Source organism: Triticum aestivum, chromosome 3B, assembly GCF_018294505.1.
Source record: "Triticum aestivum cultivar Chinese Spring chromosome 3B, IWGSC CS RefSeq v2.1, whole genome shotgun sequence".
Classification (NCBI taxonomy): Eukaryota; Viridiplantae; Streptophyta; class Magnoliopsida; order Poales; family Poaceae; genus Triticum; species Triticum aestivum.
The window spans coordinates 27,800,000-27,814,270 of record NC_057801.1 but is presented as its reverse complement, the minus strand read 5'-3'; the positions used below and the strand labels follow the sequence as shown (position 1 = coordinate 27,814,270).

Here is a 14,271-nt window from a genome sequence, read left to right as displayed (position 1 = left end):
CAACAGCGATAACCATTTTAAGTTTTTCCCTCCTATGACAACGAGTCAAGTGTTGACGCCAAACACACTGACACAGAGTTATGCGTTGTAAAGGAGAAAGTCCGGAATTATGAAGAATAAAAACAACAGACAAGTGTTTGCAGATCTGCTTATTAAAAGCTTGCCGCCCAGTGTGTCCGAAGAACACACAGTCGACATGGGTTTACGATATAGTCTAAGATTTCCGGACAATAAAAGGGCCCAAGGTTAAAGAATCTGTTTCAAAACAAAGGAGTGTGTTGTAGGTGTTGATTCTATCGGGAATGAACCGTGATGATGAGACATGCTCTACATGCAAATCTGTGATGGAACGAGTACTTTGAAAAGAATTATTTCAAAGTATAAAGTTAAAAGTATAATGATGAGATCAAGGGGGAGAATGTTAGGTTGATCTCTCCACCAATGGGCCCAACGGCTCATTGGGCCCTTGACCCACGCCCTGATCGGGGGCGTCCAGCCCAAGCAAGGCTGGTGGCCACCTGTCGCGTAGTGCTATAAACAGGAGGTGGGGGCCAGGGGTACGGGGTATGAGGTTCATCGCCGCCACTGTTCCCCACTCCTAACCCTATCCGATCCAGAGGGAGGCAATGAAGCGATGGGAAGCTCCACCGCCGCCACTCACACACTCTCTGCCATCACTGCCGTATCCACAACCACCGGCAACCGTCACCATGGCCGGCATCGGGACGTCCTCGAGCCACAGAAGAAGGTACTACCTACCATCACTGTTGCCAGAATCCTAGCCTAAGCGATCCAAAGCAATCTATCAAGGCTGACAAGTGACACTGATGCCACCGCCTGATCCGGGGTAACTTGAGCTCGAAAGCGAGATTTTAGAGCACGAACGATACTGATATCTTGTCCGGGCGATGCTGAAATGGGAAGAATCACGCGCTAGTCTCATGTTCAAACTCAGAAAGTCAAATCATTTGACTACAGCACGTGAGTGCGTACGCCCTTGTTTGCGATAATGATGCGGAAGCCGGCCATCCAACCCTGTCGCTCAAACTTTTGTCGCATTTTTCTTGAAGTCCGCAAGCTCAAAATAACCGCATGTCAGATCATAGATGATTCAAAATGTTGAAATACAAAAGTAGTTCTAATTTATATATTATAATTCAACAAAGTTTTTTAAATTAAAGTAGTTCAAACTTGAATTCAACTAGCACAAATGTTGTAGTTGTCCTCTTTAACCGTCCACAGATGCTCAATCAATTCTTCCTTGAGTTGTTCATGAGTTGCTCGATGCCGAATTTGTTGATGCATTTGAACAAACTCATCAAACTGTTGACACACGAATACGTCACGTGTACCCTCGATGCCGGGGATGATGCACGACAGCTCACGTCGAAGGAGACCCGACCGACAGTATAGTCGGCGGGTGCTTTTGGAAACCCGAAACCCCACATGCCCGGGAGAAACCCGGTCAGGGAGTACAGTGGCTATGGGCTGCCATAGGTCAATTTTCTCGCCTCTAGAGTCTCGGGATTCTCAGCTCTCAAACTCGAGGAACGGCGAAGAACGAGAGAGAAGATGGTGGAGAGATAAAACGTAGATGAAAAAGTAGTATATTCATATGTCGATTGTGTGTTGTTCAATCAGCCATTACCTCTCATCTATTGATGAGGCGTCTGCACTTCTCGTATAAGAAAATGACTTCAAATCCCGTCTAAATCTTTCCAAAATGACCCGAACTCGGATTTAGATGAGTCTAAGACAGCAGTTCGGTTTTTGAGTCTCACGTGCCACAAACAACCTCAGATGAACATGAGCCTAAAAGAAAATTTAGTTGTATCAACGAGACGAATAACTTTCATGTTGAACGTTTTTTCATTCGAGGCCATCCTCAATACCCGACTTGGCCATCTTTAACTTCCAGTTGGACTCGGTGATGCAGTTTTTCTGTGTGCCTGATTTTTGTAGCAACCTTGCAGGATATAGACTATCTCAAATGATGATGACTCCAAAAGAAAAAGTTGTCCGTTTCGATGATGCGCACAACTTCCGTATAGAACACTTCCTCATCTGAGGCCATCTAGATAATCTTTTCAGCCCATCTTTAGCCTCTGGTCAGATTGGCCTTCACAGTTTCCACTTGGCCGACAAGTTTTTTGCCGGCAAGGTTTTCACGCCGGCAAGCTTTCACGTTGGCAAGGATTTCCACTCCGGCAAGCTTTTACGTCGACAGGCTTTCTTACGCCAGCAAGCTTTTCCTGGCGGCAAGCGTTCCATGCCGACAAGCTTTCACGCCGACAAGCTTTTCATGCCGGCAAGCTCTCACACTGGCAAGCTTTCTCACGCCTGCAAGCTTTTCTCGCCGGCAAGCGTTCCACACCAGGAAGCTTTCAAGTTAGCAAGCTTTTTCACGTCGGCATCCTTCATTTAGCCGGCAAAGACCGAATAACTCACGCGACCCATCAAACACCACCTAGGTGGGTGTCTGGTCCCTCGCGTCACTTTTTCACTCACGACCGGTCCGCAAAGTGTTGCCTCTAACTTCTGCATACCAACTTGGATTGGGATGACTTTTATATCAAAATCAACCTATTCGACGAGACGAAGACAGTTCATGTAGATCATTTTTTCATATGAAGTCGTATTGGTGGCATAATCAGCCAAACAATGATCTGAACATAAAATTTTAGAACTTTGAACACAGTTTCGGCTCTTAAAATGAGGTCGGATGGTGATGACCCAAACATCAAAGTTGCTCAATTTGATGATACGAAACTTTTTTCATGTTGAAACCCTTTTAATTTGGGGCCATCTTAACTGCGTTTCGTACCATGTCAAAATTTGGTGTCAACACGTGCCCCCCTATTTTTTGATGAAGTTTGGTTGTCGAAAAATAATCTGCACCGTATTTTTTCTAAGGGCGATGCCAACACTCCATCGGCCATTTATATTTCTCAGGGCGATAATTATGTATTGCCCATGTTTATGCTAAGGGCAATAATCGTATATCGTCCATTGTCTATCTAGACTTCTTGTCACACACTCAGGTGGAATTTCTTTAGATATTTGCCATTGAGAGCTCGAGGTAACAATGTCCTTTGTATGGATTCTACCAAATATGAGTTTCGGAAAACTATTATTGGAATCTTAAAAGGACCTTCACAGCTTGGAGACCACTTCCGAATTTCCTATCTCTTGAACCAATCGGCGGTATTACTTTCCACACGAGATCGTCAACTTGAAGATTCTTTAACTTGACCTTTTTATTATAAGCTCTTGCCACCGTCAACTTGTCTCTCTTTATGGCTTTTAAAGCAGCCAAATGTATATCGGCAACCTCATCAATATTGCCCATCATCATGTTATAAAACTTCACTCCCGATAAATCATTTTGTTTGGCTATTCTCAATGCATTCAAATTTACTTCCACTGGTAGAACGGCCTCTTGACCATATAATAACTCATATGGAGTTACCTTTGTAGCACCATGCCTTGAGATTCTATGTGCCCACAAAGCTTTGGACAATAACTCATGCTATCTCCTTGGAATATCCTCAATCTTCTTCTTGATGAGCTTGATTAAAATTTTATTGGTAGACTCAGCTTGTCCATTAGCTTGGGTGTAATACGGAGAAGACTTGAGCAATTTTATCTTATAAGATTCGGCAAATTTTCTAACTTGACGTGACATGAAAGATGCCCCCTGATCCGTGGTTAATGTTTGAGGAATGTCGAATTTATGAATAATATGCTCGGTTATGAACTGTGGGTAACCTTTCCTCAAATAGTTGTAAACAAGTGGCCGGTGCCAGTAACAACTGCCAGTTCACAATTTAAGTTCATACAATATATAATTTAGTATATATCTCTAGGAGTTTATTCACTTCTCTGTTATGTTTTTTTATACTAAACTTCTTTATCTCGCTACAAGTAAACTAGTTGTTTATGTATGTTATACTTTTTCTGTGTACATTATTCAACATATCATATCGATCAGTATTTTTCAATGTAGCTAAAAATATTAACGACTCAAAAACTCTAAGGAACAATGTTTTCGTATAGTTCCCTTTATCATTACAAATACAATTCTAGTGTGAGTTACACCGATAATTTATTCAAAATTTATCTATATCGTTTTTACTTTGAGGTATATAGGTAAAAAAATATTTCTACTTTTTACATCATTTCCCTCATATCTTATAATGTGTTTCTATATAACATTTTTCTGGGGTAGGTGCCACCAATGTGTTTATATACTTGGTATGGATGCTAGTAACTTCATAAGATATATGGAGATTAGGACTATGAAGTTTAGGGTGTAACAAAATAGATATTTCCAGAATGTATGAAGTGTCAATTGGTACTTTGTCCTCACATCCAAGCGTATAAAGTTTCAACTAGTAGTTTGTCCTGCAATTTTCTCTTATGTTGTTGCTTGTTGGTGGCCCCCCAGTCTTTAGATAAGCTTAAGTTCAAAACGAATTTTGGCACGCATGGACAAGTGGCACTGGGAGGTCAGCCTTTTTTTTACCCATGGAGAGCGCCCTTAGGGCAACTCTAGAAGAACCCTCAAAAGGGTATAAATCCTGAAAAATTCTCCTTTTGATAGTTAAACCGGACCTAGCCGAACCCTCAACCAGTTTAACTCCTCAAAAAATTTAAGCAGCGCATCGGTTGCAGCCTCAAATATGAGTGGCCGCGGCCACTTCTTTATCTTTATCTTTATATCTTTATATCTTTTCTAGCAAAAGAGCCCGTGCGTTGCAACGGGAGAGAAAACATAACACACACTCTTAACTCAACAACCATCACTCAAGACCATAATAAGTCCATCTCCCTTATTTTTGCGAGGCATCATATTTGTGTTGCCGCTTATCCTCCTTCTCACCCTCGCCGGCGATGGCCTCGGTGTTCATACAAAACAACAAAAAACGTGTGTTGAATATGGTTAATCCTAAGGCGTCTCTCTCCCTCTCCCCCCCCCCTCTCTCTCGCTCGCTTTCTCTCACTCTTGCGATGAGAAATCTGTTGTTTTCCCTTGCGACATTTTTCAGAGGTATGCACGTGTAGTTATCGATGTTTTCTTTTCTGTATATGGTTATAGTGGGGTATTTATTTGCAATCCGGATCGCCGCCGGTATGAAAAAACGGATCTTGCGCTATAAATTATAAGTTTGCTTCCATAACAATATTTTAAAACTATTTAACAGGTAAAATTAGCATCGTATTTATATTCCACACATTTTTCTAATAAAATTTCATATATAATATGTTAAAATCAAAGTTACGGTTTAAAAGATACAGATAATTTAGAAAATCATTTGGTTTGACTCAAATATATTCCAAAATAATATTTAAAAATTCTTAACATGTAAAAATAATCCCATATTCATATTCTACATATTTTTCTAATCAAATTTCATATATAACATGTTCAAATCAGAGTTACGGTCTAAAAGATATGGATGATTTTAAAAAGCATTTGTTTGACTTAAATATGATCCGCGAATGAATTACCTAAAACATCAGGGGGATTTCGAAAAATATAAAATAACGGTTCAGATGTGACTTAAATTCGGACGGCGGGTTGATTTCAAGAAAAAACAGGGACTTTTGTGTAAAATACGAAAATAACGCTTCGTTTTAACTTAAAACAGAACTGCAGGTTGAATTCTCTGAAATAGAGGGACTTTTCTAAAACAATGCCATGACGGACGAAAGAAACCTAATTTGCTTTATTATTAACTAGCAAAAGGGCCCGTGCGTTGCAACGGGAGAAAAAAATTCATAATTTCAAATGGTCATGATCACATTTCGTTGCATCACCGAGATACAATATCTCTCTCAATTTCTCGAAATCATGAACATTTTGAAATTATGAACAATTTGTTAAACTCATGCACATATTTGAAATCGCAAACAACATACTATTACAAATTTCTGAACATTTTCTACAATCAAGAACATTTTTTCAATTTATGAATATTTTTTGCTATTTACAAACATTTTTTAGAAATTGTGAACATTTTTAAGCAATTTTCCTGAACTGGCAAACATTCTATAATCGATGAAAATATTTAGAAATTGGGTGGAATAGTTATTGAATTTGACGAACTTTTTTTGATTTAGCGAACATTTTTGAAATGCCCGTGCCTTGCAACGGAAAAAAACTATCAAGTTATACATGTGTGGTAGATATAAAAAAGTATGAATCAAATTCACAAAGTATATACAAATCATGTCATGATGCGATAAGACACTTTTAAAATGTAATTTCAAAAACGAACAATATGATGCTCATCAAGACTTGATTTTTTAAGGCGTCACAACAAAATATTTTGTGGCTGAGCAAACTGCATTGACGGACCCTGCCTGAGCTATACTGATAAATAAAGTGTCTCGTCTGGACTTAGCGTAGCGGTGTTTACCATAACCACTATTGTGATATGAAAATAAGCATAACTGTGTATGGAAGCAAAATAGACATTTAGTCATTTTAATATAGCTTACAAAAACAAACCCTTAGAAAGTTATGTCAATTTTGTTGGGTTCAGCGTTGTACAAAACACGGAAACCCTTTTTTACCCAACGCGAAGGACTAAATAAAATCATAAAATGAGCTATATAGATCTCCTAATAAAACCTTTATGGAACCTACAATTAGTTTTGTTCATTCTTTACGGATGTGTTTTAATTTTTGTGAACATTTTCTAAAAGCTGATGGACATGATTTTTAAATTCCTGAATATGCTTTGAATATTGGCTCATTTAAAAAAATCATGAACATTTTTTATTTCATGAAATCATTAGAAATCGTGATTTGTTTATAATTTGTGAGCAATTTTTTAAGTCATGAACATTTTTTGATTTTTAGAATATTTTTTAAATTCACAAACAGTTTACCATTTTCCTACTTTTTTTCAGAACTCGCAATTGTTTGATATTTTGGAAATCCGAATTTAATTTTGAAAAAAAAACCAAAACAGAAATAAAAAAGTAAAAAGAAATAAAAAATAGGGGGCGCCATCAATCCGAAATTTATTTTTAGGAAAAAAACAAAATAGAAATAAAAAAAAGATATAGAAAACAGGGGGCGCCACGACCCGCACATGGGCTGGCCCATTACTGCGCTTGGTAAAAAGAAAGAGAAAAAGCGTGAGAACCAGGGATCGAACCTTGGTCTCCTGTGTGGAGCATCGTTGCCTCAGCCATCGCGCTGCTCATGCATTGGTGCTATTATATCGTATCCACCTTTAATAATAGAACCCTGAAGCGATATTAGAAATTAAAAACGAATCATTTTTGCCACTTACGGGTGGCATTGGTGGGTAATTATTGCCAACTTCAAGGGCATTTTTAATGACGGACGGGCAGAAGCACTATTTGCTTTATTAGTAGGTAAAGATAAGGTAAAGATATTATATCTTTCCCTACTAATAAAGCACGGAGTGCTTCTGGTCGTCCGTCATTAAAAGTGCCCTTGAAGTTGTAAATAATTACCCACCATGCCATTGGTAAGTGGAAAAAACGATTCGGTTTACCCTTTTCTAAAATCCGCGACCTACTCAAGTTATTAAAGTGAAGCCCATGTAATCAATAGCTTGCATGTGTGTAGCGCAGTGGTGTGAGGCTCGCCTGTTTACCTGGGAGACCCAGGTTCGAGTCCCCTTGCTCCCTTTTCCTCCTTTTATTTTTCTCTCCTATTAATGTCGGTAGGCGTAGGATATTACTACTCGCTCCAGCGTCACTTAGCAGATGGGCAGCACAATGTATCAGTTACTCTATTTTTTGGACATATTCATATATTTCAAAAAAAAATCATAACTTTCAAACCCTAACTCCAAATCTAACATGTTATGTATAGAAATCCCTTAAAAAGATGTGTAGATTTCAAATATGGTATTATATTAATCACTTTCAATGTCAAAAAAACTCATAACTTTCAAACCCTAACTTCAAATCTAGCATGTTATATATAGAAATCCCTTAAAAAGATGTGTAGATTTCAAATATGGTACTATATTAATCACTTTCAAATCCTAACGCCAAATCTAACATGTTATATATGGAAATCCCTTTAAAAAGATGTGTAGATTTCATTAATGTCGGTAGGCGTAGGATATTACTACTCGCTCCAGCGTCACTTAGCAGATGGGCAGCACAATGTACCAGTTACTCTATTTTTTGGACATATTCATATATTTCAAAAAAAATTCATAACTTTCAAACCCTAACTCCAAATCTAACATGTTATGTATAGAAATCCCTTAAAAAGATGTGTAGATTTCAAATATGGTATTATATTAATCACTTTCAATGTCAAAAAAACTCATACCTTTCAAACCCTAACTTCAAATCTAGCATGTTATATATAGAAATCCCTTAAAAAGATGTGTAGATTTCAAATATGGTACTATATTAATCACTTTCAAATCCTAACGCCAAATCTAACATGTTATATATGGAAATCCCTTTAAAAAGATGTGTAGATTTCAAATATGCTATTATATTAATCATCATTCCTAAAATTCCATTTATGATGCAACCTTTATTAATATCTTCTTTATATGGGGTATTTTGAAAATCCCGGCTTAACGTTGATATTTCTGTAGTCTAATAAATTGGAAACATGTTGAATACATTTCACAAATAATACAACCTTATGAACTTACACCACTTATCATGTTGTTTCTCGTGGGGCATTGTGAAAGATTTGAAGGGATTCGCCGATGCTCTCAGGTGTGCGTATGAGGGATGATTTTTTCCGTTGCAACACACTGGGAATAATGCCTTTCCATGGAATCTGAAGCATGCATGGTTAAAAAAGAAATTCCGAATCATACACCTGATTTCATGAAAATTATTGTGACCTCTTCAAATAGAAAATTCGTTTTAGTGTGGTATGTGCAAATCTGTTTATTATGTTTCTTTCTATATGAAAGAAAATTGAGTTGTACTTTAGACTTTATAGGTCTCCGTGCATGTAAGTTTAGAAGAAATTTGGTAACGAAAATCAGTAATGGGCATCTGGTAACTTACCAATTAAACCTTAATTTCTTATATATCTACATACATGTACGATCCTCATGATTTAGGCTCTCAATGATAAATCAAATGATGAAGGTAATGACTCATTATACTACAAATTAACTAGGAAAGTAATTTAGATATTTAAATTAATCAATTCTTTCAGGATTGAAGTGTAGCATCTCATACATGCATTTTAAGATCATTGGTAAAATATACATTACATGGCTGATGCAACAGAATGTTATCTTGGGTCATTGGGCTAGGGAGGTGTGTTTTGATTCTCCCGGTGCAACGCACGGGCATATTTACTAGTAATATTAAAGGAAGGATTATTTCTCCAGTTTTTTCGTTCATGGTGGGACCCGCAGAATTTTCGTACGTCCTAGGCTTCGTTCGTACGTCGCAGGCGTTTCCTTGTGCGGGCGTCCTCCGTATTCGTTTTTGTTAAAAAAAAATCAGGACGCACAAAGCCTCAATGGGCCGACCCATTAGTGTACAAACAAGCCGCGGCAGTAAAAGAATTTCTGACGAAAAATACTGCCACTGGAGGAATCGAACCAAGCCGCTCACGCTAGAGCACTCAAATGCTAACCATCAGACTAAACAAGACTAGGTGTTTAATTAGCACCACGAAATTTAAAATTAAGTACACAGTCACGCCAGATACTGAGAGGAATATTTTTTTTAAGTGAATAAATTTTAGAACGCAAATTATTTGCAAAGTTGTTAATAAAAAGTTTAAAGGCAAACAATTTTTTAAAGAACAATATTTGTCTTTTTATTTTTCTTTGAAACCTGAGTATGTTTGAAACACAAACAATTTTTTAAAAGTAGGAGGTACTGTTGTCATTATTTCTCGAATTTGCCAACAGTTTAAAAACACAAATATTTTTTGAACATTAAATTTTAAATGGCAAACATTTTTATAAACATGTTTTTTTAAACTGGGAGGTACTATAGCTAAATTGTTTTAATCTATACCTGTATTAATAAAACTTGGGCGAATTTTTGAAATATGCCCAGATGATGCTTTGTTTTAATTCACTTTATTAAACTAGGAATACAGAAGGAATCCATTTTTTTCTGTCGCATCTTCACGTACAACCGGTCTCACTCGGCCAGTGACTCCCGTCAAAATGCATGAAAAGTCCAACCAAGGTTTCATGCATGGTCTACCTGACACAAACTACTTAATTTACATGATGTCACGGACATATATTATGTGCAGTGCTTTTTCCTATTATATTAGCCAGATGATAAAAGAATTGCGTTCAACACTCTTGGGCCTTCTTTGGATCGAAGGATTTTCACAGGATTTTTGCTGGATTGTAAACCTCAGGATTGTATCCTGCGGATTGCATTTGGATCACAGGATTAGATTCTCAAAATTCCTTGGGATTGGTTTCCCAAGGCGCTGAACCCAGTGGAATTTATGCCTGAGGTTCGACCTCTTGGAAAGATTCCTGGCGCGAAAAGAGAGTGTTCGCGCCAAAACAGCCGCGCTGCTTCGTGTGAAAACACCACGCGTTGCGTTGCTGTCAAAAAATGAAAAAAGAAAAACCTCGGATCGCTCTGGAAGGAAATAAAAAAAAGGCACCGAAAGCGGTGACGAGGTCGCGACTGGCGGAAGCGGCGACAAGGTCAGATCCCCCGACGGAAGCGGCGACGACCCAGCGACCGTACGCCGACCACCTCGCTCTCAGACCCTCCTTCCTCATCGAGTTCGACGAGATCAGCGCCGGCCCCATCCAGGTTAGCCCGCATCACATAGTCCGTCCACCTCCTTCCCTTGCAATTATTTCTAGATCGAGGGAGGGGGTGCCTGATATGGCGCGGGGGCGGCAGATCTTGCCGGAACTAGGCATCGGGTGTGGCGTTGGCAGTCACCTGGCCGGCGAGGGCTGTTGATGGTAGGGGCGAAGCGGATGTCGCTGGCGTCCTCCCGCTGCCAGAGGACCGCGTCCCACGACTGTGGTGCCCGAGTGAATTTCTTGACCGGCTTCCTGTTGATGTTTGTGCTTGCCGTGCCTGAGTGATCTGCGTGATAGTTGGGTCGCCGTGGGTGTGTGCTTCCCATGCCTGAGTGTGTGCGTGCCTGATGTGATGTCTTATGTGCAAAGAGAGAATTGAGACATTGAGAGATGGATCTGGCGTGTGGGATGTCCGTGAAGAGAGAAACTGTGAGGAATTGAGAGATGGAAGTGCTGTATTTTTATGCCTTGGTGTGTACTGCTCATACATGCTTGTGCGTATTACTATGGGTTTCTGAGTACAATCTTGTAAAATAAGTTTTTTTGCAATGCAGATGGTCCATCAGCTTAACTCATTTGAGCTGCCAGGCAGCCGTGTGCAATCACAAGGATTTCTTGACATGGATGTTGATCGTGCCCGCGGCCGTTTGCAGTCACAAGGACTTGGTGCTATTGATGCCGATCGTGCTCGCAGTCGTGGACAATCACAAGGACTTGGTGATATTGATGACGATCACGGGGCTGTTGAGTATCCTCGTGATATAGGTATTACTCCTAGTGTCAATTACTTGCATAATATACAAGAATATGCAGTCTACTGTAGTTAAATTCGAGTCATTAATTTTAGGTATGACGAAGAGGGCTAAGTGGACTCATCAAATGAAGTTGTTTCTTATTGACTTGCTGAAAGAGCATGATGTTCCTGGTTTTCGAACACAAAATGCATGGAGCAAAGAGGCCTTCCCACCCAGCATGTACATGCACAAATTTTAAGTCGAAGTCACAAGCAACCATGACATTTTGTGAGAGCGTTTGCTTCCTGTTCCGGTATGGTTCTTGTTGGCCTGGTGATAGGAACATAGGAATATGGGTTCCATCTATAGCACCAATGCAATTCTGCACAAACAAAATATGATATCTCTATGTTATTACCTTGCGCTGAATTAATTAAAATATTTGATCTAAATTGTACATACTCATACCTGAAAGAAAGGATAAAATTGTGGTTTGCTCAAGATTGGATGTGGGTTGAGGGAAGGTGGACGTATATAGACATTTGTGAGCCGTGTGATCGCATCAAGCACTAATCCAAATCGCCGGCTTATTGTTTCTGCACTATGCTGAAACCAATCCTGTAGGGTTTCATTTGTTGCATTTTTGGATACTGCATACAAAAATATTGCCACTTGCTCTTCTACTGCTAGTACTTTTGAATCAGCAAGGAGTTTTTTCTCACGCAGCTTGTCAACAAGTGCTTGAAAAATGTCCACTTCCATGCGGAAAGTCCTTTTGCATAAGCTTTCATGCCCCGTTAAAATCTCCTGAACACGCCAAGCCCCCGAAAGTTTTGATGTATGCATTGGTTTCTTACTAGAAGAAGATTGTGATGCATCTTCTAAAGTAGGAAGTACAAAATGAATAAATTCATAGTCACTTTCTGATCTACGACGGTAGCTTGGATTCATGGTGTGCAACAACAAATGAGCCAAATATGCTGAAAAGGAGTTGAATGAAACAGTAAAAAAAATATGTGATTGTGATATATTGAATAGCATGGAAGTATGATTTTGCTATAGGAGATAAGCACTAACCTTGTTGGTTTCTTCAGCAAGGGGAAGATGAAAGCATAGAGCACAGGCAGCAAGGGGAAGATGAAAGAATAGAGCACAGGCAGCAAATGCTGTGGGCAGGGAAAAGAGCTATCCATTGTAGAGAGTAGCATCAGGTTATATAGGCACTTGCTGCTAACGGCTACTTCAGGCAGTTGACTGCACTAGCCGTTGGAAGTTTGAAAAATATCAGACTTACAAATAGAAATAATAATACTTTATTGTATAGGATTCCTGTACGTCTCCTATGATGCAGCCAAAGGCACTTTGTTACCAGTTCCTCTGGATTTGCAATCCATAGGATTGGCTATGTCATGGCAGTCAAATCCTCCATTTTTCCTATTCCTTTGTTTTGCAAATCCTGTGATCCAAAGAAGCCGTTGATCTTCGTCGGACACGAAGGCGGCTCAATAATCCAGCTATTGGACCTTGCCAACCTTGGTTGATGACAACTGGTACTGCGATCACCGGCGACGAGGACGACAAAGACGACAAGCGGAAACATGTGTCTGATGTTATATTGAAATGAAGGATGTGGACGTGAGGATGAGGTATTAGTCATGTTTATTATGTTATGGGCATGAGGATGACGTCTTTAGCCATGCTTAATGGGTAAGCCGTGCGAGGGCTGTTTTTTTCGTTGCAACGCACAGGCATGTTTCCTATCCTAGTCCTATCCTATCCTATCCTAGTAATATTAAAGGAAGGAGCGTTTCCCCACTTTTTTTCGTGGTAATCGTTTCCAGCCGGGGCGCCGGCCCAAGATTGGGTCGGTCGCACGCTAGTCTTGTGATCAGCCTGGATCGTGCGTTACACGGGCCATGAGCGCTACTCCTGCGAACCCTTTTTTTCCTTCTTTCGTACTTCTTCTTCCTCACGACACAGGAGGGCAGTTTGCAATCGCTCTTGCTACTGGGTGGTGTGCCCTGGTGCTCATCGTGCTCGTGCTGCTGGGCGCGCTCAGCACAGAGACCGCAGACGGTGACGGAGAAGACGCCGTGATGTGCTTCCATGGCCACGGCTGCCTGCACTATGACCGGGTGCTGCGACCGGCGAGGCTAGGAGCTTCGATCAGCAAGGCGTGGCAGGCGAGCTGCAACTAAGGCTCCAGAAAGCTGGCACCGCCATGGCCAGATGCTGGAACTGCGGCTCGCACTTGCTGCAACGGTCGGACACCCGCGAGCTTTTCCATGGTGACTAGTGACCAGACCGGCGCGGGGAGGGATGTTGCAACCGTTTGATGCTGGAGGTGCAACCGAGCCTCGGTTTTGCTGGAACCGGTGACCGCGGCGAGGTGCCGGGTCACTGCGGCAAGTTAGACTAGAGGAGTGGGGGTGCAATTATGAACCTGTTTTGTCGCAACCGTACGATGCCGAAGCTGGAACTGGCGGCTGATTTTGCTTCAACGATTGAACCGCGAGAAGAAGGGCTCCACCGGCTGCTGATTTTTGCTTCAACGATTGAACCGCCGAGAAGAAGAAGGGCTCCACTGGCTGCGTTTTGCTGGAACCGACAACCGAATTTGTTGGAACCAGCCACGACGATTGTTGGAACCGGCGACGCAAGTGTGTCCGGAATGCTGCAACCAGCCGCGGTAAATGCTGGGGCCGGCGTCAAAATTTGCTGGAACCAACGTATTCCTTGGCGGTGACTGAGGGAGTCCTGGA

The 14,271-nt window shown here is 40.6% G+C and overlaps 1 protein-coding gene across 1 annotated transcript; it reads left to right on the top strand.

The window, feature by feature from the left end:
• The first annotated feature begins 10,569 nt into the window (after positions 1–10,569).
• Positions 10,570–12,985, top strand: LOC123067205 (uncharacterized). Its single transcript, XM_044490107.1, has 3 exons — positions 10,570–10,776; positions 11,330–11,540; positions 12,604–12,985. The coding sequence occupies exons 1-3, from the start codon at positions 10,570–10,572 to the stop codon at positions 12,615–12,617; spliced, it is 432 nt and encodes a 143-aa protein (XP_044346042.1). The 3' UTR covers positions 12,618–12,985.
• The last annotated feature ends 1,286 nt before the right edge of the window (positions 12,986–14,271 follow it).